This window comes from Salmo trutta, chromosome 19 (genome assembly GCF_901001165.1).
Source record: "Salmo trutta chromosome 19, fSalTru1.1, whole genome shotgun sequence".
NCBI classification, from domain to species: domain Eukaryota; kingdom Metazoa; phylum Chordata; class Actinopteri; order Salmoniformes; family Salmonidae; genus Salmo; species Salmo trutta.
The window spans coordinates 48,170,303-48,197,325 of record NC_042975.1 but is presented as its reverse complement, the minus strand read 5'-3'; the positions used below and the strand labels follow the sequence as shown (position 1 = coordinate 48,197,325).

Sequence of the window (27,023 nt, the reverse complement as noted above, 5' to 3'; positions counted from 1 at the left end):
ACAGTGGGCAGCTCTCGCCACACAGATCATAGCTTTCACAGGAACCTACGGACACAATAGCTTTTGTACATTTAGATCCGAGTGCACCGCAAATGAACACACAGACAGATACACTGTACATGCACACACGTACACAAGCCATGTGTCTCCCAGCCATTTATCCAATGTCTTACTATAACTGGTTGTGAAACAACAACAACAAAAAATGGAATGAATACGGAGTCAAGTCCAAAATGTTTGCATTGAAATGCATGAAAAACGGTGGCTACCGGAACTCTGACATGAACATCGGAGAGAAAAGACGTAGGAGTGTTGTAGTGGTTTGTATGAGATCCTAATTGGACGACGCATATGTACACCCTTGGCAAAGTTCACATTGATTAAAGTGCGTGCAAACTATCAGAGAAAGAGATGTCCATTGAAACTGACGGATTGGGGGGGGGGGGGGGGGGGGCCAAGCTCCAAACTGGAATGCAGCCGTCGTCATAGCATGGGTTCAAACAGGCGGAACAATACCCATTCAAATGAGCAAATCAAATACAGAATGAATGTGAGCTGTGACTTGTCAAAAGGACTTAGATGGGACTCTAATATCAGCCATGATGCAGAATGTAACAGAGGTTCCATCCCACAGAGAGGCCACTGAAAGAGCACCGACACCAACACGTCACCAGTCTGTCTACACCACCATCTTCTGCTCCTTTCTCTCTTCCATCTCGCGTTGCATTTGGTTCTGGATTGGTTTGTTTTGTCTCTCTGCTTTACTGTCATGGTAAGATACTCCCAGTCCTACATGAAGTGCATCTGCATAGGAAAATAAGCCTGTTACGGTTTAATAATATCTGTCTAGTTCTAAAAGGCTTTAGATTGTGAAGTATAAATATCTCAGGAAAAGAAAAATGGGTACTGTAATACCACAAAAAAGGTTTTATAGTAACAAGATCCTAAATAATTCCAGAACCTACTGGTAAACAAACAGTAATTAGCATTGACACATTAAGTATTAAACAGTAACTGATACATTATAAAGCAGCAAAGACAGCATTACAATTCTGATTATGATTAACCTACTTAGGAACTGATGCCTTGAATCATGATTCACATGCCAGGAGTGGACAGGGAAGGGGTAGACAGGGAAGGGGTAGACAGGGAAGGGGTAGACAGGGAAGGGGTAGACAGGGAAGGGGTAGACAGGGAAGGGGTAGACAGGGAAGGGGTAGACAGGGAAGGGGTAGACAGGGAAGGGGTAGACAGGGAAGGGGTAGACAGGGAAGGGGTAGACAGGGAAGGGGTGGACAGGGAAGGGGTGGACAGGGAAGGGGTGGACAGGGAAGGGGTGGACAGGGAAGGGGTGGACAGGGAAGGGGTAGACAGTGAAGGGGTAGACAGGGAAGGGGTAGACAGTGAAGGGGTAGACAGGGAAGGGGTAGACAGGGGTAGACAGGGAAGGGGTAGACAGGGAAGGGGTAGACAGGGAAGGGGTAGACAGGGAAGGGGTGGACAGTGAAGGGGTGGACAGTGAAGGGGTGGACAGTGAAGGGGTAGACAGGGAAGGGGTGGACAGGGAAGGGGTAGACAGTGAAGGGGTGGACAGGGAAGGGGTAGACAGAAGGGGTGGACAGTGAAGGGGTGGACAGGGAAGGGGTGGACAGGGAAGGGGTGGACAGGGAAGGGGTGGACAGGGAAGGGGTGGACAGGGAAGGGGTGGACAGTGAAGGGGTGGACAGTGAAGGGGTGGACAGTGAAGGGGTGGACAGTGAAGGGGTGGACAGTGAAGGGGTGGACAGTGAAGGGGTGGACAGTGAAGGGGTGGACAGTGAAGGGGTAGACAGTGAAGGGGTAGACAGTGAAGGGGTAGACAGTGAAGGGGTAGACAGTGAAGGGGTAGACAGTGAAGGGGTAGACAGTGAAGGGGTGGACAGTGAAGGGGTGGACAGTGAAGGGGTGGACAGTGAAGGGGTGGACAGTGAAGGGGTGGACAGTGAAGGGGTAGACAGTGAAGGGGTAGACAGTGAAGGGGTAGACAGTGAAGGGGTAGACAGTGAAGGGGTAGACAGTGAAGGGGTAGACAGTGAAGGGGTAGACAGGGAAGGGGTAGACAGGGAAGGGGTAGACAGTGAAGGGGTAGACAGTGAAGGGGTAGACAGTGAAGGGGTAGACAGTGAAGGGGTAGACAGTGAAGGGGTAGACAGTGAAGGGGTAGACAGTGAAGGGGTGGACAGTGAAGGGGTGGACAGTGAAGGGGTGGACAGTGAAGGGGTGGACAGTGAAGGGGTGGACAGTGAAGGGGTGGACAGTGAAGGGGTGGACAGTGAAGGGGTAGACAGTGAAGGGGTAGACAGGGAAGGGGTGGACAGTAGACAGTGGACAATGGACAATGGACAGTGGACAGTGGACAGTGGACAGTGGACAGTGGACAGTGGACAATGGACAATGGACAATGGACAATGGACAGTGGACAATGGACAGTAGACAGTGGGGACAGGAAAGTGGGGATAGTGGGGACAGTGGGGAGTGGACAGTAGACAGTGAGGAATGGACAGTGGAATTACCTGGGCTCCTGGCATGGGAGCGAATGGATTGGTGTGCCGAAGGACAGGTTGGTTGTACATCATATGCTGTGGTGCCATCATAGGGACTCCACCCATCTGCCCCATCTGATGAGGAGGCATCTACAACAGAGAGAGAGAGAGATGAAATGTAAACTGGGTATCAATGGTCTTGGTGTGCAGATCCCCCCCTCAGACCCGACCTCATATTGGTATTGTTATTTTCCATTGTGTGACGTTTTATTCGATTTTTTACTTCAGTTTATTCAAGTTTATTTTCTTAACTCTATTTCTTGGTTAAGGGCTTAAGGGCTTGTAAGTAAGCATTTCAGGGTAAGGTCTACTACGCCTGTTGCATTTGACGCATGTGACAAATACAATTTGATTGTTTGACCTGGGTACTGTACCACGGTGCAGATCATTCCTTACCATTCCATAAACAGGCACTTGAGGTGTCGTCATAGGAAAAGCCACCGGAGCCGGAGCCTACGGAGAGAGAGGGGGCGAAACGGAAAAATGAAAGCCCAGTAGAAGACAGAGGAATGTACTTCTGGAAAAACGCAGAGACTCCCTCTACAGAGAGTCATGTACTTACATAGCCAGTATAGATCATTCCATTCTGCAGCAGGGTTGAGGAAATGAGGAGGAGGGAACGAGGCAAACGGAGATAGGAACGGGCGGCGGATAATTCAGTGGGAATTTTACGAGAGGAGGCGGATGAAAAAAACGAAATGAAAAAGAGGAGAGACAAATCATTAGAGTGCAAACGAATTCAAATAGACAAGAGGGCAAATGAGAATCGCCAGCGCCTGTGAACAGCCGCAGTAACCACTTCCACTTTCGAAGATGTGATTTTTCAGACAATCATAGAGTTTCTAATGTGTGCTACTAGATTTCATTAGGAAAAAAAGAACGCCAACTTCTGCATTGCTGGCTTGTCCTCAGTAATATATTTGGTGAGCGTGACCGGGTGTGTATGTCTCACCATTTGTGGTATGGGCATAGGTTGAGGAGCCATGGGGGCATGATGGTTCCAGTTGGGGGTGGTACACATGGTTTTGGACTGCCAGTGAGTCCCTCCTGTGGGCTTCTTCTCTACCAGCTGGGTCCACTGAAGCTCTGGCCTGATGGACAAACACAGGGTTCAAATACACCCACAGCATTAGAGCAAGACAGATTAGATCAGGATTCATAAATGCTTGGATGAACAACTACATCCCAATATATTAGTGTAGTTGCTCTCAGCTCCTTTTCAAATGTCATGTACTCACTTTTTGGCTGGTGTTCCTCCGAACTGCAAGTCTGGAAAATGAGCGGTTAAGATATGTTACATGTTCAGATGCTGTTTCAGAGCATTACTGTGTATGACCATTTTATGACTCCTGAAAAATGTTATAATATGCAAAGCTACATGTAAAATAGAGGGAAAAAAGAGACTCACTGCCAACAAGGTTGGCTAAGGAGGAGTCCAGGTCAGTGGGCATCATCTTCCCCCCAGACTGCAGTGGTATACCAGGGCTGTGGATGTGTGTGGGCTGAGCTGGCTTCAACAGGTCCCCTGGGAGCCCCAAACCTGAGGACAGAGACATACAGGGAGAGAGAGTCAGGCTCCAGGTCTCAAAGGGAGAGGGAGTCAGGTCTGGCTAATGCTGAGTGATTAGTGCTTTTTGAGGTCAGGTCGGTTTCGGTTTGATTATTTAAAAAAGGAATCAAGGAAATGAAATAATGACATTAAAATGATTTTAGAGCTTTTTAATGGAAATTCCAAAGTCCAAAATAGTGAACATTCAATTGCCAAAACATTGAAAATATTCCATAGTCTCTGGCATGTCCACATTGGGTAGGTATCAATAGAAAAATAGGAAATGACGGAAATATACAATATTTCAGTTCTGTATATTACTTTGTTTTTATTTAATGACTTTAATATTTTTGATTCAGAACATCATCTAATCTCGGCTTAGGTAGTAGCAGCCAGACCATCTAACGCAGTGGTATTCAAAGTACTGCAGTGGGGTAGCCAAAATCAGGAACAGAAAATTAAGAGTACAGAATATTGGATGGGACGATATACAAATGTTTTTGAGGAAGATCATTTGAAAGATATAATTGTATTGAGTAAATGTCTTTATTGGTTTTATTTTCCTTTGACGAGAAAATTAAATGAATTTAAGGTCATTTGTTGATTTAAAAATGTATCGATTTTAAGGTTGCATCATCGGATTTGGGGTGGCGTCGAGTTGCAAGAACTTATTGGGGGGGGAAAAATAAGATCCCCGCTGAAAAGGGTTGAATACCACTGATTTTTTTAAATTTATTTTATTTTATTTCACCTTTATTTAACCAGGTAGGCAAGTTGAGAACAAGTTCTCATTTACAATTGCGACCTGGCCAAGATAAAGCAAAGCAGTTCGACAACATACAACAACACAGAGTTACACATGGAGTAAACAACATACAGTCAATAATACAGTAGAAAAAAAAATAAGACTATATACAATGTGAGCAAATTATGTGAGATAAGGGAGGTAAGAGCAAAAAAAAAAAATGCCATGGTGGCAAAATAAATAAAGTATAGCAAGAAAAACAATGGAATGGTAGATTTGTAGTTTGAAGAAAGTTCAAAGTTCAAATATAAATAATATGGTGCAAAGGAGCAAAATAAATAAAATAAATAAATACAGTAGGGGAAGAGGTAGTAGTTTGGGCTAAATTATAGATGGGCTATGTACAGGTGCAGTGATCTGTGAGCTGCTCTGACAGCTGGTGCTTAAAGCTAGTGAGGGAGATAAGTGTTTCCAATTTCAGAGATTTTTGTAGTTCGTTCCAGTCGTTGGCAGCAGAGAACTGGAAGGAGAGACGACCAAAGGAGGAGTTGGCTTTAGGGGTGACCAGAGAGATATACCTGCTGGAGCGCGTGCTACAGGTGGGTGCTGCTATGGTGACCAGTGAGCGGAGATAAGGGGGGACTTTACCTAGCAGGGTCTTGTAGATGACCTGGAGCCAATGTGTTTGGCGACGATTATGAAGTGAAGGCCAGCCAACGAGAGCATACAGATCGCAGTGGTGGGTTGTATATGGGGCTTTGGTGACAAAACGGATGGCACTGTGATAGACTGCATCCAGCTTGTTGAGTAGGGTATTGGAGGCTATTTTGTAAATGACATCGCCGAAGTCGAGGATTGGTAGGATGGTCAGTTTTACGAGGGTATGTTTGGCAGCATGAGTGAAGGATGCTTTGTTGCGAAATAGGAAGCCAATTCTAGATTTCACTTTGGATTGGAGATGATTGATGTGAGTCTGGAAGGAGAGTTTACAGTCTAACCAGACACCTAGGTATTTGTAGTTGTCCACAAATTCTAAGTTAGAACCGTCCAGAGAAGTTATGCTGGATGGGCGGGCAGGTGCAGGCAGCGATCGGTTGAAGAGTATGCATTTAGTTTTACTTGTGTTTAGGAGCAGTTGGAGGCCACGGAAGGAGAGTTGAATGGCATTGAAGCTCGTCTGGAGGGTTGTTAACACAGTGTCCAAAGAAGGGCCAGAAGTATACAGAATGGTGTCGTCTGCGTAGAGGTGGATCAGAGATTCACCAGCAGCAAGAGCGACATCATTTATGTATACAGAGAAAAGAGTTGGCCCAAGAATTGAACCCTGTGGTACCCCCATAGAGACTGCCAGAGGTCCAGACAGTAGGCCCTCCGATTTGACACACTGAACTCTGTCAGAGAAGTAGTTGGTGAACCAGGCGACGCAATTGTTTGAGAAACCAAGGCTACTAAGTCTGCCGATGAGGATGTGGTGATTAACAGAGTCAAAAGCTTTGGCCAGGTCAATGAATACGGCAGCACAGTATTGTTTCTTATCGATGGCGGTTACGATGTCGTTTAGGACCTTGAGCGTGGCTGAGGTGCACCCATGACCAGCTCTGAAACCAGATTGCATAGCGGAGAGGGTGCGGTGGGATTCGAAATAGTCGGTAATCTGTTTGTTGACTTGGCTTTCGAAGACCTTAGAAAGGCAGGGTAGGATGGATATAGGTCTGTAGCAATTTGGGTCAAGAGTGTCACCTCCTTTGAAGAGGGGGATGACAGCAGCTGCTTTCCAATCTATGGGAATCTCAGACAACACGAAAGAGGTTGAACAGGCTAGTAATAGGGGTTGCAATAATTTTCGGCAGATAATTTTAGAAAGAAAGGGTCCAGATTGTCAAGCCCAGCTGATTTGTAGGGGTCCAGATTTTGCAGCTCTTTCAGAACATCAGCTGAATGGATTTGGGAGAAGGAGAAATGGGGGAGGTTTGGGCGAGTAGCTGTGGGGGGTGCAGTGCTGTTGAATGCAGTAGGGGTAGTTAGGTGGAAAGCATGGCCAGCCGTAGAAAAATGCTTATTGAAATTCTCAATTATAGTGGGCTTATCGGTGGTGAGAGTTTCCTATCCTCAGTGCAGTGGGCAGTTGGGAGGAGGTGTTCTTATTCTCCATGGACTTTACAATGTCCCAGAACTTTTTAGAGTTGGAGTTGCACGAAGCAAATTTTTGTTTGAAAAAGCTAGCCTTGGCGTTTCTAACTGCCTGTGTGTATTGGTTTCTAACTTCCCTAAAAAGTTGCATATCGCGGGGGCAGTTCGATGCTAATGCAGAACGCCACAGGATATTTTTGTGTTGGTTAAGGGCAGTCAGGTCTGGGGAGAACCAAGGGCTATATCTGTTCCTGGTTCTAAATTTCTTGAAAGGGACATGCTTATTTAAGATGGAGAGGAAGGCATTTTTAAAATATAACCAGGCATCCTCTACTGACGGGATGAGGTCAATATCCTTCCAGGATACCAGGGCCAGGTTGATTAGAAAGGCTTGCTCGTTGAAATGTTTCAGGGAGCGTTTGACAGTGATGAGTGGAGGTCGTTTGACCTAACGCTTGATCTAACGCTGTCTTTAGTCATCCTATTTAGCTAGGCTAGCCTGCCTAAGTATGCTGCAGAGCTGTCTGACGAAATCATTTGACTAGTTCTTCTAGGTAGATAACGCGAACTCTCTCCATTCCTCTCTCATGCAGTCTCTGCGGGTCTGTGTGTCTCCTAACTTAGCAGGCGGGAAAGTGTATCCGTCTCTGTCCGAGCCGGAAAGGACGGGCGCAAAGGATTATTGTAATTGTAGTTAATTACCACACTTTGGCGCTGAAATAAGTTGAATATTTGCTTCGTGAAAACTACAACTCCCTTCAGCCCAGCGTCCCACGTAGTTCTTGACATTATTTCTCTCGTGAATGATTTGATTTCGCTGTAGAGAAACCGCGCACTGGGCGCACAAAAAAAACAGAACTAAATGGAACTCAAGTAATAGTACTGACATCGGTTAATTAGTTGTTTAACAGACCTGCTAAACCTTGTCCAACTTTTCAAGAGTACTAGACGCGTGCGGCAAATTGGAGATTCAACTTGCTAATCTAGTGCAAATGCATTTTTAGAAGCATTGCCTCTATAGCTAATGCCAGACACGCATTGGGTAGGCATCATCGCGCAGTCTTCTAAACTCCCGACTCCATTTAACGCCAAGATGTTTATATTTATTTTTGAATATACTTTTGTCATGCATTTTGTGACGTGGATCATAATTACAGTGACGGTCTATCAGGTTGCGTGACCCTCGTAATGTTACGTGGAAAATACAACTAATGGGACGCAGAATTAAATGTATATCCCACTCGCACAAATGCGACCAGTTATTTTTCGTATTTGCGTTTCATTTCTTTCACTAGCAAATGCGAGTGAACTGCTGGCACTTTAGAGCCCACTGAGTGTCCATCTTATGTTCGCTAACGTTAGCTTGAAACAATTAGTGTTTACCTTTCCACAACACAAGGAGTCGAAAAGGGATTTGTCCCATGTGTTTACGTACAGCTTACAGCTGACATCACAACAAACAGGAGAAGTAGACACGGGGTAGCTAGGATCTATTCATCTCCATGTCTGTTGACACAAACTCCGTACATGCATGTGTGTTGCAGCTCGAGAATCAGGATGTTAGATTTACTCAGTGGATTCATTTTTTTTATTAAAATGTTGTTTTTTAAAATCATGGCCTATTCATTTCTGCATACTTTTAACTCGAATCTCGTACCTGCACACATGGACAGAGAACTGTGTAGTTGGTAGCAAAATGCTTGCATGTTGGCAGGTCTGGTTAATAACAACAACATACAAACAAAAAATGGTTAATCGCTCAGCAGTAGGTCTGGGTCACACAGGGAGAGAGAGTCAGTCAGTCTCAGGTCACAGTGAGAGAAGGAAAGAGAGCGAGTCGGGCTGCAGGTTACACAGGGAGGGCGAGAGAGTGAGTCAGACTGCAGGAAGAGAGAAAGAAAGCGTGAGTGAAAGAAAGAGAGAGAGAGAGAGAGAGAGAGAGAGTCGGGCTGCAGGTTACACAGGGAGAGAGCGAGTCAAGCTACAGGCAATAACCCTAGCCCCAGGCATATTGTAATGCTATTTCAGTCCTGTCAGCTGTCCAGTAGAGTGATACAAGCCATATTGACTCACCAATCAGAGAGAGGGGGCATCCAGCAGGGATAGGTATCGTAGCAGGGAAGAGGAGAGGAGGAAATTGCATTGGGGACAAAACTGGACATTTCATTTCTTCTAATAAAGGTTGGGGTCGACATCAATTAATATCTTATTTATGTCCTGCAGTGACTGATTTCTGTCCATCACAATCTGCTCAATGTACCTGCCTTCGTTTTAAATACAATACTAGTCTTCAAGAGTATAGTGTGTGTGCGTGCGCGCATGTGTCAGTATGTGTTTTTGTGTCCCTCACCTCCCCAGGCGTTGTTGTTAGACGGAACAGTGTGTATGGTCTGGATGTTCGGGTTGAAGGTGGGCTGGAGGTTGAACAAGTCACTGGTGAGATTTGGCACGCTGGGGAAACAGAGGAGAGAGACAGACAGACAACAGAGATAAAACAAAATCATAGCAGAGCAGACCCCTTCAGGGCAGAGGGGAAGAGAGTTACAGCGGACAGGACCAACCACTTGGAACACTGCCATTCGGCCATCCATTTTAACGTGGCTCACAGGTCCTTTCCACGAATAACCCAACTAATATACTGTGAAGTGATTTAACCACCTGCCATTTTAAAATAAGATGCATACAGTTTATATTATACAAACTGAACAACCTGTGTGAAACACACCCATAGGTATTAACTTAAGCACAAGGATTATCAGACCGTAGGGTCTGCTTACTTATTTGTAACGGACACAACAGATGAGTTGGAGAAGTGGTCTGTGGCCCCACTGCCGTTGGCACTGCCCACCGACTGGGAGCCGGGAGAGACGGTCGGCGTCTGCACGTCGATCACCTTGGCCCCCTCGTCCTGTGGGACGAACGCAGCAAGTCAAGCCCGCAAAAAGTGACAGTACAACAGGGTTGAGAAAAAAAATATTCAGACTCATTCATACCGCAACGCATCTACATTGTAATGAAATGTTGCTGTACTGTGACCCCGTCTGACCTTGAGCCTGTTCTCGTCCTCCTTCTCGTCCATGCGGCTGAGAGAGATCCCAGTGCTGGACAGTGACGACACAGCGCTAGACAAGGTGTTAGCTCTGGAGGGATCACACATCGCTTATCAGTGACCACCATGTACGCTCACTGTCACACACGGCATTCTGGGACTGACCACTCATGAATAATTCCTTTATTGGTGAACGTTTCGGACTCTTGCATGCCGTAATTGTCATACAATAGACAGGTCTGACACACAAACACATTAAACACTCCCAAATCCAGGATAAATGAGGCTGCATTGCCGTTGTGGTCCAGATGACATACTAGCTGAGGGTGGAACACTGGCCCAGCATCATTTGCACATTCATCCTCATATCCATCAAAGCTTCAGTGAGTGACAAATGTTCTGAAATGCCTGCTTCAGTGTAAATGCCTGAAACATTAGCACCAGTGGGTGTTTGTGTGTGTCTGTTTGTTGGTTACCTGGTGGCTGTGGAGAGCTCCTTGATTTTCCTCCCCTCCAGAGAGGCCAAATGCTGCTCCAAGGCTTCCAGGAGGCTGCTAGGGGCCTGGTGGAGGGAGGGGGGGGGGCACGGGGAAACATTAATGCACCAAGTGAGGATAGCACTGTGTAGAACAATTGTTTTCCCAATCGCGTGCACACACACACACACACACTGCATTTGCATACACTCGCGTACAGGAACAGACATTTGCGCCCCGAGTAAGCGCACAGACACACGCGCCCACAAACACACGCGCCCCGCGCATACACACACACACAAACGCAGCGGCCAAGTGGCACATTGTCCTAAGCTTATTCATGTTCAGTATAGTCTCCATATTTGCAGGTATTGTACGTAAGACAATACATCTGGTATAATTAGGTTTGGCTCCAAGCCAGACATGCACAGATCAGTCCTCTCTCATGCAAGCAAGTACACAGGCCTGGGAGGTCATTTGTACAGTGTGTCGGTTCCTGTGGGGTTCAGAACACATCACATCGTCTGTTGGCATACGGAAAGGAGCTTAGAAGCCCCTTCACAGGTGTATAAATGCTCTCACACACACACACACACACATCCCAGTCCATAAATTGTGAGTTAACCAATGGATTCCGTTTCCTATAATCATTTGGGTAACTATTCATTCATTCATGAATATCAAATTTCATAAATGTATTTTGCAGGTTAGAGGAGAAATTCTAGTAGCAGACAGTCAAATTTGGTGATTAGCTTTAGTGTCTAGTTCAAAAAGGTTTGGAAGCCAAACGAGTTAACTCACAGAAAGGCAAAACGTCTGATGAAAATGAGGTACACACACACTTGGGAAATGAACAGTGTATTTTATAAAGACATACAAAATGATGGTTTAATAAACCAAGGATCAGCGAATTCATTTCCCCACATGTGATACCCATGTTTCAGCCCAACATTTGCTTTTCATTACAGAATGCAATCTTAACACATGCAGTAACTTGCAAAAATAAGAATGTTCATATACTTATTTTGAGGGAATAAGAGAGAATAATGAGAATTCTGGATATCCTTCTTCTGAGAAATCTAGAATATACTAAAAGTTTCAAATAAACAGAAAAAAAAAATCTACAGCTCAGTAAAGACATGGGTTACTATGTAGTTGAACAGGGATACATAAGGTCTTCATAAGCACCGCAAACACGACATAATTGACAGAAACGTTTGCTCCTGTTTATTTTGCCCCATGTGGAGGGAAACACCATTACTGTCATTGAAGAAAGCTTCAACCAGTGTTTGTAGCATCACATCAGATGTTGTGCAAGTGCTTAGGATTGCATTATGTATGCCAATCAAGTAATATTTGCAGAAACCTATTTGGCAGAAGCCATTCACTGCTCTCCCCACAGCTATTTTGATGGGATATCTTGTCCGGAAAAAGATATACAATATAGTGTTCATTTTGAGGCAACGCAAAGTTAACTGTGAGAGAAATCAAGAGCTTGATTCCTCTAAGCTATTTTATCAAGAGATGTCATCCCTTGATGTACAAAAGGCTTATATGGGCCTCACACAAGCCCCATACGCCCATATTTGTTAGGACAGAGGCTGAAGAGGTGCCTGACTTTTCAGCGCCATTTCAAAATCAAACAAACAGAAAAAATAAAATATTTTGTGGGTTAACTTTAGAAAACTGTGATTCAACTATACAAAAGACTCAAGTCTAAGTAAAAGACGTAAAGCATCGGTCTGCCTAAAATCTGCCCGAAACACATAAGACCAGGGAAGTCTGTGCAAAACATAATCTCCAAATTTAGGAAACAAAATATGGCGCAGCAGAATCCAAGGTTCACATATTAGGAACCCATTTTTTGGATGTAGGCCCTCTCTACCCTAGAACTCAGAGAGAGAGGGAGGTAAAAAAAATCAGGTAGAAAAGGAGGGGGCGGTTGGAAGCCTGTAGGGTGAGTAGGGAATGGGTGCGTTTAGAATGGAGCGACATGGGAGATATTGAGATGAAATGCACCACTGACCTGTGTGAGATCTGGGATGTCACCCTGATCAATTCCAACTTGCTGTGTCACAAAAAAGGAGGGGGGGGGGGGGGGGGGGCAAACAAAAACCAAACATAATAAACAAACGAACACAACCACAGAATAAAGGGGGGGTAGGTGTGTGGAGGAGGGAGAAAGAAGAATCAAACCAAAGGATCCATTACTCCATGCAGTGACTAGAAACAAAACAACAAAAAGACAACAGGCAGGGGAATTGGCATGCCCACACGTACACACACTCACACACAGGATCTGAAGACTGGGTTTGAAATGAATGTTTACACACTGAAATGCCACTGACAGGTGGGCCGGGTACATTGGGCTGTAATACTCATGTGACTGCAAGGTGAGAAACATCCAAAAGAAACACACAACTAATGTTGACTTTGAACGAAAAAAAAAAAAGGCAGGGGAACAAATGACAAACACATTGTTAGACGAGTAAATGAATGGGCCCTTAAAGTCAACGTTAGCCCGTTTTTGGATAGAAACACACCCCCATCACCCCAAACCTTCCTCCAAATAGTTACCAAATCAGTAAAGACAGCAAGAACGCCTTTTAATAAAAGAATGCAGGAGAAATTAGAAAACTACAGAGAGATACGGATTATCTTTGCAACAGGGCCTCGTGACTTGCAAGTAGTACTTTACGTGGATAACAGCAGACATTCATCATTGAAAAAGAGAGAAAGGGAAGGAAAGAGTAAGGAAAAAAACCTCTTGCTAAGACATGCAATGCAGGCATCAAAACAGGCAGCACATGGAGGGGCCTTCACCTTGAGCTTTTCAGGCCCACTAATAGGCTGACCTCTGCATTCATGACCAGCATTAGCCTCCACCACACAGCAACAGAGGGACAGAGAGACAGAGAGAGAGAAAGGGGGAGAAGAGCAGAGGTCCGGGAGAAGAGCCCCACCTTCTTGCTGGATCTATCAGAAACCTTCCTTTCCTCAACACAAGTGGAAAAGGGAAAACATTACCTCTGCAACTTTGAGAAACTCTGACAGCTTGGTCATTCTGTTCAGAAACGTCTTATAAATCTCCAGGGCGTCTTTGCATTGGTTCTTCTTCATATCAAAATATTTCTCTTTAGGGTACAAGAAGAAGACAGGTTAACTCGGCGAAAGAACAAAAAGAAAAACTGAACAAAAATAAACAAGGATTCGGGCTATTTCTTTTATATAGTATACATTTACAAACAGCACAGCGACATCCTAGCGGCACCACAGTGATCTAACAGATATAGAGTGTACTTACCCAGCATGTTGATCACTCCTTCATTGTACGCGGCAAAGAGGCGGATGGAGTCTTTGAAGAGCAGTATGAAGGCGCTGTTGATGACGCCATTGGTCAGCTCGTTAGAGTTAGCCTGGGAAAATGACAGACGAAAAGACAACACATTGAGAGCTCCTGCAGACAGCTCCCTGTCATCATGTACCCCATGTTCATTTAAGGACCACCAAGACCATGGACCCCCATGCAGCCTACCTGAAAGTCCAGCAGTGCATCCAGCTGATTCTGAATGATAGGCAGAGTCTTGATCAGCTTCTCAACAGTCATGGTGCGCATCACACCATCGACCCTGTCGACAAGAGGCACGGAGCACCGCCTTAACAGGACAAGCGACTGACAAACACGTTGCTCTGAACAGATAAAGCATCTCCGTGTCAATCATGATGACGCGCGCCATTTCCAAAGTGGCTGCTGAAATGAGTTGGCCAGTTGAGCTGGGTTACCTTGAATCTATTTAAGACCCGTCTCCACTGATGTAGCTTAATGATGCATCTTAGTGTGACACGGGGGAGGTGTTCCACGCTCAGCCGCAACAGGACATCTTACCCTCTCTTCATCTTGGTGAAGTCCACAGCCACTAGTCTGTAGGACATGGCCTTCTCATTCAGATACCTGCTGTAGCGTCTGATGAACGTTGACATGTCATAACCTGGCAGAGAGGGAGCACTTGTATTAGTATAAGTGCTAGTTGGTGGTTTACAGAGCCAAACCTCTGCAATGCATTCAGAACGACGGTTTGAACTGCACATTTTTTGTTTATTCATTGCACGTTTCTATGTTGTTTTGTACCTGTGACTTATGTACAGTGTGGTGTGGAATTGCTTCCACGGACAAATTCCCAACAGTACCTTGTAACGCTCCCTTATCCAAGAAGTTGTTCAGGTTAAAAAGTGTGTTTCTGGACGCCAGATACTGGATTAATCGCTGGTGGAATAAAGAGAGAGCGGCAGCGTGATCATAACCAGCAAGAATAAAGATTAAATCAGTAAATAATATACTGTAAACCCATTTAACAGATTTTTTTTTATACAAAGTGACTTACAGTCGTGCGTGCATACATTTTCTTTGTAAGGGTGTCCCCGTGAATTGTTCCCAGTGTTCTGGTGCTGCGAGTGCCATGCTCTGCCAACTGAGCGACAGAGGTCCACTTTAACAGTGAAGCCAGTCAGTCAGTGGGTGACTCACCTCGTTGCCGTACATCATGAGGTGGTGCGTGGTGACGAGGGCCTTGAACACCACCACCCAGCTGTTGTTGGCCGTCCTCTCGAACAACGTGTCAGCCAGGTGGGGGACACTCACGTTCAGCTCGTTGGTGCAGTGGATCAGGTCTGCCGACGACACGGAATGGTGACATTTGAAACATTTAATAGTGCTTTCGGTGCTTAAGAAATGTTGTACTCTACGCTAAGGCTGATCAACTCACACAGTGCCTCTTCACCGAAGACGACGCGGGCGATAAAACTACGGAAATCCATTCATTTCCAATGGAAGAGAAGCGAAGTGGGTGGAGGCCCATTTGACGACGCGAGCACGGGCGACAGACGTGAACAGAGTGGGACCAAAGTTGGGGAAGCTGAACTTTATGCAAACACTCTGCGACATCGATGAGCGAGACCGATCGAGGCTCACTATGGCTTCCAGCCCCCTACTGGATAGGCTGTTGATACCGAGCATTACCCAGCTTGCTTGCACCCACACAAGGGCAAAGCTAGCGTGGCGAGGCTGGATACCAGTGTTAGCGAAAACATATTGTCATGCTGAAAACTCCCGAGCGGCAGTTGGATCTCTGCTCGGCCCCTCGCACCCTTTAAAAAGATCCACATTCTTTTACTAGTGAATTAACTCTCACTTATTATGCCTTAACTACAGCGACTAAGCCTGCAATTAACACTTCAAATTGGAAATCTGATTGTAAAACAGACCGTCATAAAAATAACCTCGAATATGATTGTGTAGTCCTTCAAGACATTTCACTGTAGGAGTCTAAGCTTATGCTAAACCTTAAAAGGGAATTTAAAGGAAATACAAATGGAATATCAAGGCGCCTGGACAATCCAGAGGAATTACACTCTTTAAAGAACTAAATTGCAGTAGGGTACCACATTTTTAAGTCACATTTGAAGTCTTCCCAAATGCCACTCAGAGAAATGGCAGTTTTTATGACTACAAGATTTTAGCTCATGTAATTCCACTCAGCATGACTCTAAGGTGACTAAAAATGTTCACAATTGGATTAGTTTGGATAAAGGTTGGGCAAAGAATTATACAATTAAACATTCCTTCCCCAGAAAAGAATCAAGCTGGCAGCACATGATGAGACCTGGGACCCAACGAGCTTACCTTGTTTCACTGAACCAATAACCCTCTGGGTCTATGGCATTTGTTGCAGCCCAGAACAGGACTGATTGATCTTAATTGATTGACTGGACACGATGTTGATTGTGTCAAGTCATTATTTGGGTATAAAGCCACCTAACATAATCCTCAGTAGTTAAACGTGGAGAAAATACTTTCTACCCAATAATTACTCCAGTTCCACATTCCCACACACAGATAAAACAGACAAAATGTTGAGATCAAGATTGTCTATGACACTGCTGCCACTGAACAAATATGAATGACCTACAGACACCAGCTCATCAGAAACTGACGTAGCTGAGAAAACTCAAAGGCTACATACATACACCACGATGTACTAAGGTATTATACCTAAATTAGACACATTGTCCTCTAGAACTCAGTAGGATATGAAGAAATGGTTTGCAATAGGTAGACTGACTCCAATGGTGCTTCTTTAAACCTACGCTGCCATAAACATTTTCATAGCCTATTAAAAAGGGAAATGTACAAAAAAATATTACTGCATACAATGATGAATAAAGTGTAGCGGGCTATTTACGATCACAATATGTGCATTTGCATCTGATTTGCTTGCTGTTTGGGGTTTTAGGATGGGTTTCTGTACAGCTCTTTCTGACATCTGCTGGTGTGAAAAGGGCTTTATAAATACATTTGATTGATTTTCTTGTATGACACTCAGTAATAATAATATATTTGTCTCATCATGCTCAGGCTACAACGCGATAGACTACTGTAGGATAATGACACTGTATGATAATGATTGACTACTGAGCTGTTGAAGCCTATGATGCGCAATTATTCATAGTCTAATAGAATCATTTCGATAAACCCTTGGCCATACCAAACATGATGTACATAATGACAAATACAGGTCGTCTTGAATGTTCAATGTAACCAATGCTTTTGTTGCTAGTATGTAGCAACGGCGGTGCACTGGTGGTGGTGGACTTAACCTACAGTCAAGGTGTTTCTTCTTGGGTCCGCTGACTTCATGCGTCGTGGCCTTGCAGACGGCTTTGCTTATAGCGGATCCTGTCATGCTGTGCTGAGCCGCAGCGATCCGATCCGTGATAGACTGTCCAGACATATTCCAAACGCAGTAATTGGGGAATCAGAAATCAAATTGTCTTTAGTTATGATAGAGAGGGTGCCCTCTAAACAAACTGCCCGTCTGAAAACAAAAACGTACACTGACGCGTATCCGATGGGAGAATTCATACGGCGGCCAAATAAAATTGACGGCTACATTCAGTAAACGAAATGGCAATCCAGTGTCCCACGAATACAAATACAAAAACCTAACCCACGCCAATATCAGGTCAGAAGGATTCGTTCGGAGGTCGCGATGCTACGATATATCCCGGTAATAGCTTTCCAACGGTGATGCCGGTTAGAGTGTACAGCCGCAACAGTAGCCTGCATGAATACAATTGAGCATCAGGAGAGCAACAATCATTGATTAGTTAGCCTACCAATCCTCGGTTGGTGATCACGCGACGTTCGCTCTGGTTATGATTGGGGCTAGACTAATTTTGAAGACGTTACAAAAGAGCGTATGAATGGGTTTTTTTCTCCTCTCAAGCCCCCCTCTGTTCGTGTCGAGGTCTTGTGGCAGTGACTCCTCCTCCTTTCCCCATATCCTTTAATTGACGTGCTCCATATGGTTTATCCTGATTGCGTTTAATCTTTTTACAAATGTTTTTTTGTTAGGTAGTCGATTATTCATTTTTTTTTTCTCTTCTTCTCACTCAAACTTCACGTGTAAAATGGCAGTGTCGCCTATGAATCAGGTGACTTGGAAAGGGTCCGGGCAGGGCATCTTAAAGCGGAACACCGTAACTGAATAGTAGGCAGCTGCTTCTTGATTTGAAGTGGATGGAATCTGTCTGACTCTGCAGCACTGTCCAATCAGATCCAGACACATCTGAAGACAAACCCCTGGGTTAGTGTGCTATTGATGTTAATACCATTGTCATTGGACTATAACAACAAGCCTTTCGCAAAGCACCAGCTTCTCAGTTCCCTGCAGCTCTCTATGGGAATGTAGGATAGACAGCACACGCAATGTCTAGGCATGTTGTCCCAAATGTGACTCTACTCGGCCTCCGAGTGAGATACAATCCCTAATATGAGTCAGATTCGGCCATCTGACTCATATTAGGGATGTTATCTTCCTCTATTTGGCTTCCTCTATTTTACAAATACTGTACAGGATGTAAATGAATTTCTATAGGCTACCAACTATATGAAAAGGTTTGAGAATTCACTGGTTCTCTCCCTTTCTTGTCCAGCCTCGTCCTGGGATCAACTCATGGTGGAGGATGCAGATTAGGATGAGAGGAGAACTGACATCAATACTATCCTTTTATACCTGTGTGGTGATAATAATAATAATTAATAATATAATGCCATAGCAACAACGTTGCATTAACATGCTGTGTTGGACAACTAACATGGTCAACACATAGGCTACAGAAATGGACAAGACAACTCTGCCGAACCCCACATCAAAGCCATTTTAATGAAGTTAAAGCTATAGGCCTACACTGCATGTGCAGTATAGGTACACCGAGGCACTGTGGCAGTGTTGTCCCCCCTCCTATAAACAGAAACACCCTTTTTGTATCAGTCTGACTTCAATCATAACCACATCTTTATATCACACGGTCAGATATCCTTGGTTATAGGACTGTAGACATCGTAATGTGTGTCATGTCGTTGCTGACATTCTCTGCTTTGTCATTTAGTTGTCTGAGGGACTGAAATGAGGGAGAGCCCTGCTTTCACAATGTAGAGAGGCGGTTCACCCCAAGGAGTTACAAGAATGTATTTCTTGTGAAAAGAAAAATGTTTCCACTCATTATGTTACCAATTTACCATTTCTCACACAAACATGATCCTAAATCCACATAGAGAAATACACCACATCTCTCTCATAACGTATTTTTCCCATGGCCCCTCTCAGCTTCTCTTGAAGATGTTCTTTAATTGGACCAGTCCGACAGACTACAGAGAGACACATACAGACCCTTGAAGATCTTCCTTTTTCTCCATTCTCTTTGATGGGTCAGAATTTGTTACATGAGCCACAGCGAACTCTTTCTTTAACACTGTTGTTGAACCCAGGCAGAACCTGCACATCTGGGTCTGAATCCAAGACCGTACTCTCTTCATTGGTCAGGATATGTTCAACCAGACATCTCGCTGCCGCTTCAATGTTAGTGTTCTCCTACGAGATAAAACAGAAGACAAAATCATGTACAGCTAAATGACAAATAGACCTCAGAATGATCTCAGATGGGAAGTATTCCCAGGCCAGATCTGCTCAGGATTCAAAATCCTCTTACCCCAGGCAGAAGGATGTTGCTAATCTTCCATCATTATTAATGTAAGCTATCAGCTGGGTAGGCCCCAGTGACATATTCACCCATTCAGCCTTCACACCCAAATGAGTAACTCATTAGAGAGTGGCTGTGAGTGTCCCCTTCCTCTCAGGTTCAGTCTGTGAGAAGGGAACATACCTTTCACAGCCTTCTGGACCATTTCACACGTTCCTGTTCACATTCCCCTCGGCTAATTAGCCTGTGTCCTTATACCCCAGAGTATGCTAACATTTCATTTCAGCTGATCTCATGTATTTATCAGCCGAGTGTGATTGCATTTCATTGAACACTTTAAAGTAACCCAAGCTGACAATCAAAGGCTGTTGTCCAATGTATGCTCTTTGTAATTTCATTTTTTTTTTTATGATTTAACCTTTAAGAACAAATTCTTATTTACAATGATGGCCTACCCCGGCCAAACCCGGACGACGCCGGGCCAATTGTGCACCGCCCAATCACGGCCGGATATGATGCAACCTGGATTCAAACCAGGGACTTTAGTGATGCCTCTTGCACTGAGATGCAGTGCCCTAGACCGCTGCGCCACTCAGGAGCCCCAAAAATAAGAGATACCATTCTACATAGTGATCTTCCATAGGAGCAAGACTGTCAAATGTTAGCAGCCAAAAAGTTCCTCAGCAGGAGTCGGTGGAATATTTAGAATCATTGAGATTGTGAGGCTTGTCTGTCACGCACACGCGCACACACACACACACACACACACACACACACACACACACACACACAAACACACACACTCCATTGCAAGTGATCAGACATGATGTCTTTTAGGGCAACCCAAGACTTTCTAGCCAGCCATGAAGCAGTCCACACGCAGCAGTTGGGAGAGGCTAGGGCTACAGTACACAAGCTTCAGTATCTTTCTTCCTCACCTTGGCTGAGGTCTCAAACCATCCCACAAATCCATTTTCCCGACAGAACGCGTCCAGTCTGGGCTGCTGGGAGCAGACTTGATCGGACTTGTTGGCCAGCAGCACAGCTGGGACAGGTTTGCCATGACTCAGGGTGACCTTAGTGTCCAGGTCGTCCTTCCACTTGAGCACGGCATCAAATGTGGAGGCGCGGGTCACGTCAAACACCACCAGAGCTCCCACTGCCTCCCGATAATACACACGAGTCATATTTCCGTAGCGTTCCTGTCCTGGGACAAACAAATACAAGAACAGCACACATCAGGGTCAGAGGCACACAGCACTGGTCTATCTCTACTTTCATTATAAGTATTTAACTATCTAATTATATTGCATTATGACTTGGCACGATCCATAAACTGGTCAGGTTTTTTATATTACAGAGAGAGAGAGAGAGAGAGAGAGAGAGAGACTCCTGGCAATAACTGCAGTGCTCATGTGACTCTAATATGAGCATGAGACCAGCTGAGCCCAACACAAGACACATTCCTCCACAGTGCACATGAAATACCATAGGGAGACATGCTTTACACCCTTCACTAGGATGATTCATGTAACATTGGCTATCTATGGATAAAACTAAATATCATTCTCATAAAAGTCTGTTAATTCATTGATAAGCCTATTGAGTTGTTGAAAACATAAATATGATTTTACACAAAATGCTCAACATTTTAATAAAGTCTGACGAATCGTCCAAACCACTGGTATTACAATGAATGGATATATAAAGTAAAATATTAAAGTCAAATTGACATACCGGCAATATCCCAAAGCTGTAGTCGTATAACGGTGTCACTGTCCCAGTGCAGAACTTTGAGCGCAAAATCGACACCAATAGTGGCGCGATAATGTTGAGAAAAGATCTGATGGACATAACGCTTGATGATGGACGTTTTTCCGACCCCAAGGTCGCCTATAACGAGAACTTTGAACAAATGCTCCTGCTGCATGGTCTGACTTTTGTACAACAGCCCATTCAAAACGCACACCACGGGATTCACTATTTACCAGTGATGATGGCTTTCTAAAAGACACATTATGATTTAATACTAATTCCGTTCCAACTACAGCCTACATTCTTTCAAGTGTTTCCATATAGAACATTGAATGTTGACTGTTGGCCTACGTCACGGTGCACCCATCCGAAATTATGCCTTCATATCCAAAGGATGAAATCAAGCAAATTATGTAATCCAACTTGATTCCATCGACCGTAACCAACACGAAATGTTAACTTTTGATCTTATGATATTTTCAGCGTAGGCCAACTTTCTCCTCAAAAAAAAGTCTACTCCATAGCTCTAACACCTCCGCAATGAGTTTCCCTCCCTCCAGTCACTTCGAGACCAGTTTTCCACCCGATGTCATGATACCAAAACATTTGAAAACTGCCAAGACTCAGCCACACCCATTATCTTCTACCCAGCAATAGTCTACTGTAGGTCTACTTCAGAGCAGGATTCGCACACAAGCTATTTAATCATTCAGAGAACATTAGGCTACACAGTAGCCCACAAAGATAACCCGAATCTAATCTTCGGGAGAAAAAAAATACCTACATTTAAATGTCCCTTTAAAGCACCCAGTGTAGCTCCCTCTATTGAGAGCAGCGCGTAATTGCGGAGACATTTTTGCTGCGTTGCTGTCTGGGTTCTTACGGTAATGGTGCTGATGAGGGATGAGTCGCGCTATGTGATGCTGTTGCTACTGCCATTTCATCAGCGGATTTTCAAAAAGATCTCTCCATCTTTAAACATGGAATTACCATAAAATGAAACCATCGACAAGTTTTAAGGACGGCCACTAGCCTATTTCACATGAAACTCGCCAGTACAGTAACAAATCTCTGTGTAGAATAAAATAAAATGATAGCCTAAAACAAGGCCTATTTGCGGATTACTCCTTGGTGTAAAACACGGTGTTTGACTAGGCCTCCTGGGATCACTGTTTCAGAGAGCATCTTCGAGAGAAAATATTTCTCAAGATCATGGGGTTTGCTATTGCCAGGCGTTGATCGCCCATCCAACAAGGTAATTTAACATAAGTTTGTTGGCCTACATGCCGATGTTGTGTTTATTATGGATTAATATGGCATTGCCACAGAGAAGACCGTTCTAACTCGATCTATGAAGGGCGGAAAGAAGATCAGTTAAATGTGTTTTAAATTAAGATGGCTTATTCTAAAACGTCAGACTTATGTAGCCCAGACCAGACCAAACAAGGTTTCCAAATTTTGGCACGGTTGAATTGAGTATTCAATATGTAGCGGAGATTAGATTGTCAATAAAAATGTGGATAACTGCCCTTTTAATTTGGTTTGTAATTAAAAATCTATGTTATTGCACTTGATTGGCTTTGCACCAACTGTGTTTCTATGAGAGCTGAATATACGAGTCATGAACCAACGGTGTTTCTATGGGAGCTGAATGTATGAGTGTTATTTTGCAAGGGCTGTCTGTGCATTTACACTGGAAAGAGGAGCGGCCTTTCCCTCATTGTAATGTAGGCTAGGGCAGGCAGACTACTGTTTTTCAAGAATACGCAATTAGTCCGTCCGCAGTAGGCTATTGGAATTCTACATTTAATAGTTCTTAGCACCACTCAAGTCGATTTTGGATGTTGCGCACACATCATCACGAATAGGCCTCGAAAAAATGGTCAGGCCCATCACACAGAACTACATTTAAAAAAAGTAGGCCGATAAGGATAACGCTTACAATGTTTACAAAAATTGGAGTCAAACAAAACATTGGAGTAAAACAACCCACTGGACACACACTGGTGAATCAACGTTGTTTCCACGTCATTTCAACGAATATACGTTGAATTGACGTCTGTGCCCAGTGGAAGCTTACACCAGTTGAACTAAGCTCATGAGGAATATACTGTTTAAGTGATATTCTTCAAGAATCAATGGGTATATAGGTGATCATTAATGAATTACTGTAGATACTAATGAGTCTAGATTTAAGCTAGTCTACTTGATTATAGGTTGATTATAGGCCATTTACTATTCCTTTTATTTTTTTTTGCCATAGATTCTGTGAGATATGGAAGCGATATGGCTGTACCAGTTTCGACTCATCGTCATTGGGGACTCGACAGTAGGAAAGTCGTGCCTGATCCGGCGATTCACCGAGGGACGCTTTGTGCAGGTGTCCGACCCCACAGTCGGTGTAGACTTCTTCTCAAGGCTAGTGGAGATAGAGCCAGGGAAACGCATTAAACTTCAAATCTGGGACACTGCTGGACAAGAGCGATTCAGGTTAAGTTTTTTAGATTGTATTTTCCTTTTTTAATCTTCCACTGTAAAGACGAAATAATTTGTCTTAAAAAAAAATCACGTTTTTTTTGATAGTCATCTGTAAATATTATTGTTATAACAATATACTATTTTATCTCTATATTATTCATCTCGGACCCCTTCGTTGTCTTGATGTTGAACCTCACCACTTCTCTGTCACTTCCTTTGTTTTTCCATTTCCCCACTTCTCAACACCCTATATTTACAATTTCTCTCAATTCTGTCTCTCTTCTTTGCTTACCTCCTCAACCCTCTCTAGGTCTATTACCAGGGCGTATTACCGTAACTCTGTTGGGGGGCTGCTTCTGTTCGACATCACCAACCGTCGCTCCTTCCAGAATGTGCATGACTGGCTGGAGGAGGCCCGGAGTCACGTCCAGCCTCACAGCATCGTCTTCCTGTTGGTGGGCCACAAGTGCGACCTGGAGTCCCAGAGGCAGGTGAGTCAGCAGGAAGCTGAGAAGCTGGCAGGTGCCTATGGCATGCGCTACGTGGAGACATCGGCTCGCGACGCCATCAACGTGGAAAAGGCCTTCACTGAGCTAACGCAGGACATATTTGAGCTTGTGAAGAGCGGTGACATCAACATCCAGGAGGGCTGGGAGGGGGTGAAGAGTGGCTTTGTGCCTAATGTGGTGCACTCCTCAGAAGAGGTCACCAAGAGTGACCGTCGGTGCCTCTGCTGAATGTCCTGTCTGTCTAGTTGGCTTTACCCCCCCCCCCCCCCTCCCATGCAGTCCTGTAACATTATGACCCACTAGCTCCCTGTCTAACCACCTGGCATTTATTTGGCTCTCTCACTCCTATCCTGAATACTGGAAGGCCATATCAGCTCTAGTCTACCACTGAAGCAAAAATGGACAAAGCAATTTGGGTCGTTCCATGAAAAGAGTGCCTTTTGTGCCCCTTGGATATTTTTAAGTAGAAATTGTGCACCAATATTGAATTTTAATAGCCTGTTGCATTTTGACATGTCCCTCTCTCAACCCGGTGTCTCTTCTAGGAGGATTTTAACCCACTTAATCCCAACATTTCTCAAAGTAACATTTTGTTGCTTTGTCATTTCGGAAGATTTTTATTCATTTCATGTGATTAGTGATTCATTTATGTCTGTCCCTCGTTTTAAGGTCAACTGAACTCCTGTTTTAATATGGTGAAGCTATTCCTTTTAAAATATCTATATTTTTTTAAAGAAACATTGAACATCTAATAGTGAAATCATAGTGTAAAAGCAGGTGAGCTGGTTCTACAATTTTGTGCAATTTTCTGGTGTTTTGTGGTGGAAAACTGAGCTGGTCGAGCATAACACGTCAACCCTGTTACCCAGAGATAGACAGGTTAGAAATATTCTAACAATGACATTTTTTGGGGGTGAAGCTTGTATTCAATTGCCAATCCCTGTGCACACAACAAGCTTCCATTCCCCCTGTCACAAGGGGATTGATGGCTGATTTAAGATGAAATCGTCAACCCTGTTATGGTCAGTCCTGTTATGGTCAACCCTGTTATGGCCAACCCTATTTGGCACTTAATAGGCAATTACTATAGTAATGGGAAAACTATTTTTTTTTAAAAGTTGAACATGTGCTCTTTATGACCGAATGTTCAAATTAGGTGAAACCCCCCAAAAAATGTACCAAGTTACACTTCTCAAAAGGCACCGAATTGGTGGAACGACCCAATTGCCAAAGTAACCTTCCTCGCCTCTGTCTTACCTGTTACATGCACTTGAAAGAAAATAACTGCCCTGCTTTATGATGAGATTTTCCTCTCTGTACTTATGCCTCGTCTTGTGCCCTACGGAAGGAACACACCTCAAACTTTACAAGTCTGTCCTGGAGTCTGGAGCGCTCACACAACTTTCGGGAGGACACCTAACCTCCCTGGTCTGTTGCTGGCTGGTGTGTGCAATACAAGGGGACACCAAATCTAGCCCTGCTTTTTAAACCCTCTCTATGGAAAGATCCAATTCGCAGAGGGAAGCATGTGTTGCATTAGCACTGCGTGAGCATGTGGGGAATGGCACACTGCTGTGTGCAATGCCTCCTCTGCTTTACTTTGTGTGACTGATGGCACCACCAGACAAATGAACAACCCGAGAACACATCATTGCCATCACCCTTTTGATCGTAGATAAGATGGAACCAAAGTTTGTGTGTACTGATTCAGTTGTCAACTGTGTTTCTATATGAGTATCCACAGGGGATTTGTACCGTTGAGTGTGGGTATGCACCGTGAAATGCCTAACATCAATGTTTTTTTATTGCGGTTTGCGTCCTCGTTGCTCATGTTAAATGCACAGTTGGTGACAGAAGGTAAATGTACAACATATCACCCCTTTTAGCTACCCTGTCCATCGATCATAATCATTACAGAGAATGTGTCTTATGAGAAAGCAGTTTTATTTACTCCATTGGCTTAAACTGTAAGCCCACCCCTTAAACATTGACATCTACCCAACGATAATGCCTCCTGAGGAACACTGAAGCTTTAAATGGGGTCGGCTGCACTAGGGTTGTTTGCATTTAGTTTCTTAAGACCTCCATACTGTATGGTCGTATGCTTGTAGTTTTAACATGATTATAAGCAACATTCTGCATAAGGAAACATGTCCGATATTTCTTCCCGCCCTACACTGTTAAAAAAAAAAAGTACTCTTTTGGATCAACCTAAAAAATGACCAACTGGTTACAAGTAAATTAGTTAGGTTTTCTCAATTGAAAAAAACTACATTTGTTGAAATCAAATATATGATTCAATGGCGACAGTTTTATTTCATTATTACCAAACCTATATTTGAAGTTGCAATGTATTTCTTTCAAAACTCAACTTACTTTTCCCATTTGGTTAAACCTAATAAATAGCAAATACAAACTCATATGTCATGTAAATGTAACCAATTTTTTCATACTGTTCCAAGTTCACTTTTTAATTTGGAATTACCTATCCAAATCCAATTAAATCAATTCCCTGTAAATCAAGAAATTAAGTTGGTTCGATAACTTGAAATAATGTTTTTAAACATATTCTTTATACATTTAGTAGCCACAATATCATGACCAAGAATTAGCTACCTTAACATAGAAACCTTAACAGGCTCTTTAGTACCATATGCACTCATGCAAGTATCATTACAGATGCTGTCAGTGTACAAGTTTGAGTTAGAATA

General features: G+C 43.9%; 3 protein-coding genes across 6 annotated transcripts; 1 reads left to right on the top strand and 2 right to left on the bottom strand.

Annotated features, from left to right (window-relative positions):
* Nucleotides 1–440: 440 nt before the first annotated feature.
* LOC115154860 (phosphatidylinositol-binding clathrin assembly protein) lies at nt 441–18,319 on the bottom strand. 4 transcript variants are annotated; one of them, XM_029701525.1, is made up of 19 exons: nt 17,190–18,319; nt 15,057–15,199; nt 14,720–14,795; nt 14,418–14,520; nt 14,067–14,160; nt 13,836–13,947; nt 13,559–13,665; nt 12,558–12,599; nt 10,532–10,617; nt 10,053–10,146; nt 9,784–9,914; nt 9,357–9,457; nt 3,991–4,122; nt 3,821–3,851; nt 3,535–3,673; nt 3,145–3,168; nt 2,979–3,035; nt 2,553–2,672; nt 441–822 (listed from the first exon to the last, which is right to left on the bottom strand). In XM_029701525.1, the coding sequence occupies exons 1-19, from the start codon at nt 17,317–17,319 to the stop codon at nt 790–792; spliced, it is 1,755 nt and encodes a 584-aa protein (XP_029557385.1). In that variant the 5' UTR covers nt 17,320–18,319; the 3' UTR covers nt 441–789. The 4 variants fall into 4 exon arrangements, with proteins under 4 accessions (XP_029557385.1, XP_029557387.1, XP_029557386.1 ...); XM_029701527.1 differs by having other exon boundaries at nt 441–804; nt 17,190–17,319; XM_029701526.1 differs by having other exon boundaries at nt 3,991–4,107; nt 17,190–17,319.
* Nucleotides 18,320–18,725: 406 nt separating this feature from the next.
* Nucleotides 18,726–22,087, bottom strand: rab38c (RAB38c, member of RAS oncogene family). The gene is made up of 3 exons (XM_029701523.1): nt 21,308–22,087; nt 20,509–20,777; nt 18,726–19,461 (listed from the first exon to the last, which is right to left on the bottom strand). The coding sequence occupies exons 1-3, from the start codon at nt 21,498–21,500 to the stop codon at nt 19,300–19,302; spliced, it is 624 nt and encodes a 207-aa protein (XP_029557383.1). The 5' UTR covers nt 21,501–22,087; the 3' UTR covers nt 18,726–19,299.
* Nucleotides 22,088–22,226: 139 nt separating this feature from the next.
* Nucleotides 22,227–25,329, top strand: LOC115154856 (ras-related protein Rab-39B-like). Its single transcript, XM_029701522.1, has 3 exons — nt 22,227–22,580; nt 23,589–23,815; nt 24,114–25,329. Exons 2-3 carry the CDS (start codon nt 23,601–23,603, stop codon nt 24,538–24,540), a joined length of 642 nt encoding a protein of 213 aa, XP_029557382.1. The 5' UTR covers nt 22,227–22,580; nt 23,589–23,600; the 3' UTR covers nt 24,541–25,329.
* Nucleotides 25,330–27,023: the final 1,694 nt, after the last annotated feature.

Excerpts from the sequence above, each read along its gene's own strand:
- LOC115154860 (XM_029701525.1), bottom strand. The coding sequence starts at position 17,319 with ATGTCTGGACAGTCTATCACGGATCGGATCGCTGCGGCTCAGCACAGC. Across the intron at positions 3,674-3,820 it reads GGAGGAACACCAGCCAAAAA|GCCAGAGCTTCAGTGGACCC; the intron begins GTGAGTACATGA and ends TTTGTCCATCAG. Across the intron at positions 3,036-3,144 it reads GAATGATCTATACTGGCTAT|GCTCCGGCTCCGGTGGCTTT; the intron begins GTAAGTACATGA and ends CTCTCTCCGTAG.
- LOC115154856 (XM_029701522.1), top strand. The coding sequence starts at position 23,601 with ATGGAAGCGATATGGCTGTACCAGTTTCGACTCATCGTCATTGGGGAC. Across the intron at positions 23,816-24,113 it reads GCTGGACAAGAGCGATTCAG|GTCTATTACCAGGGCGTATT; the intron begins GTTAAGTTTTTT and ends AACCCTCTCTAG.
- rab38c (XM_029701523.1), bottom strand. The coding sequence starts at position 21,500 with ATGCAGCAGGAGCATTTGTTCAAAGTTCTCGTTATAGGCGACCTTGGG. Across the intron at positions 20,778-21,307 it reads ACAGCTTTGGGATATTGCCG|GACAGGAACGCTACGGAAAT; the intron begins GTATGTCAATTT and ends TGTTTGTCCCAG. Across the intron at positions 19,462-20,508 it reads GGTTTGAGACCTCAGCCAAG|GAGAACACTAACATTGAAGC; the intron begins GTGAGGAAGAAA and ends TTTATCTCGTAG.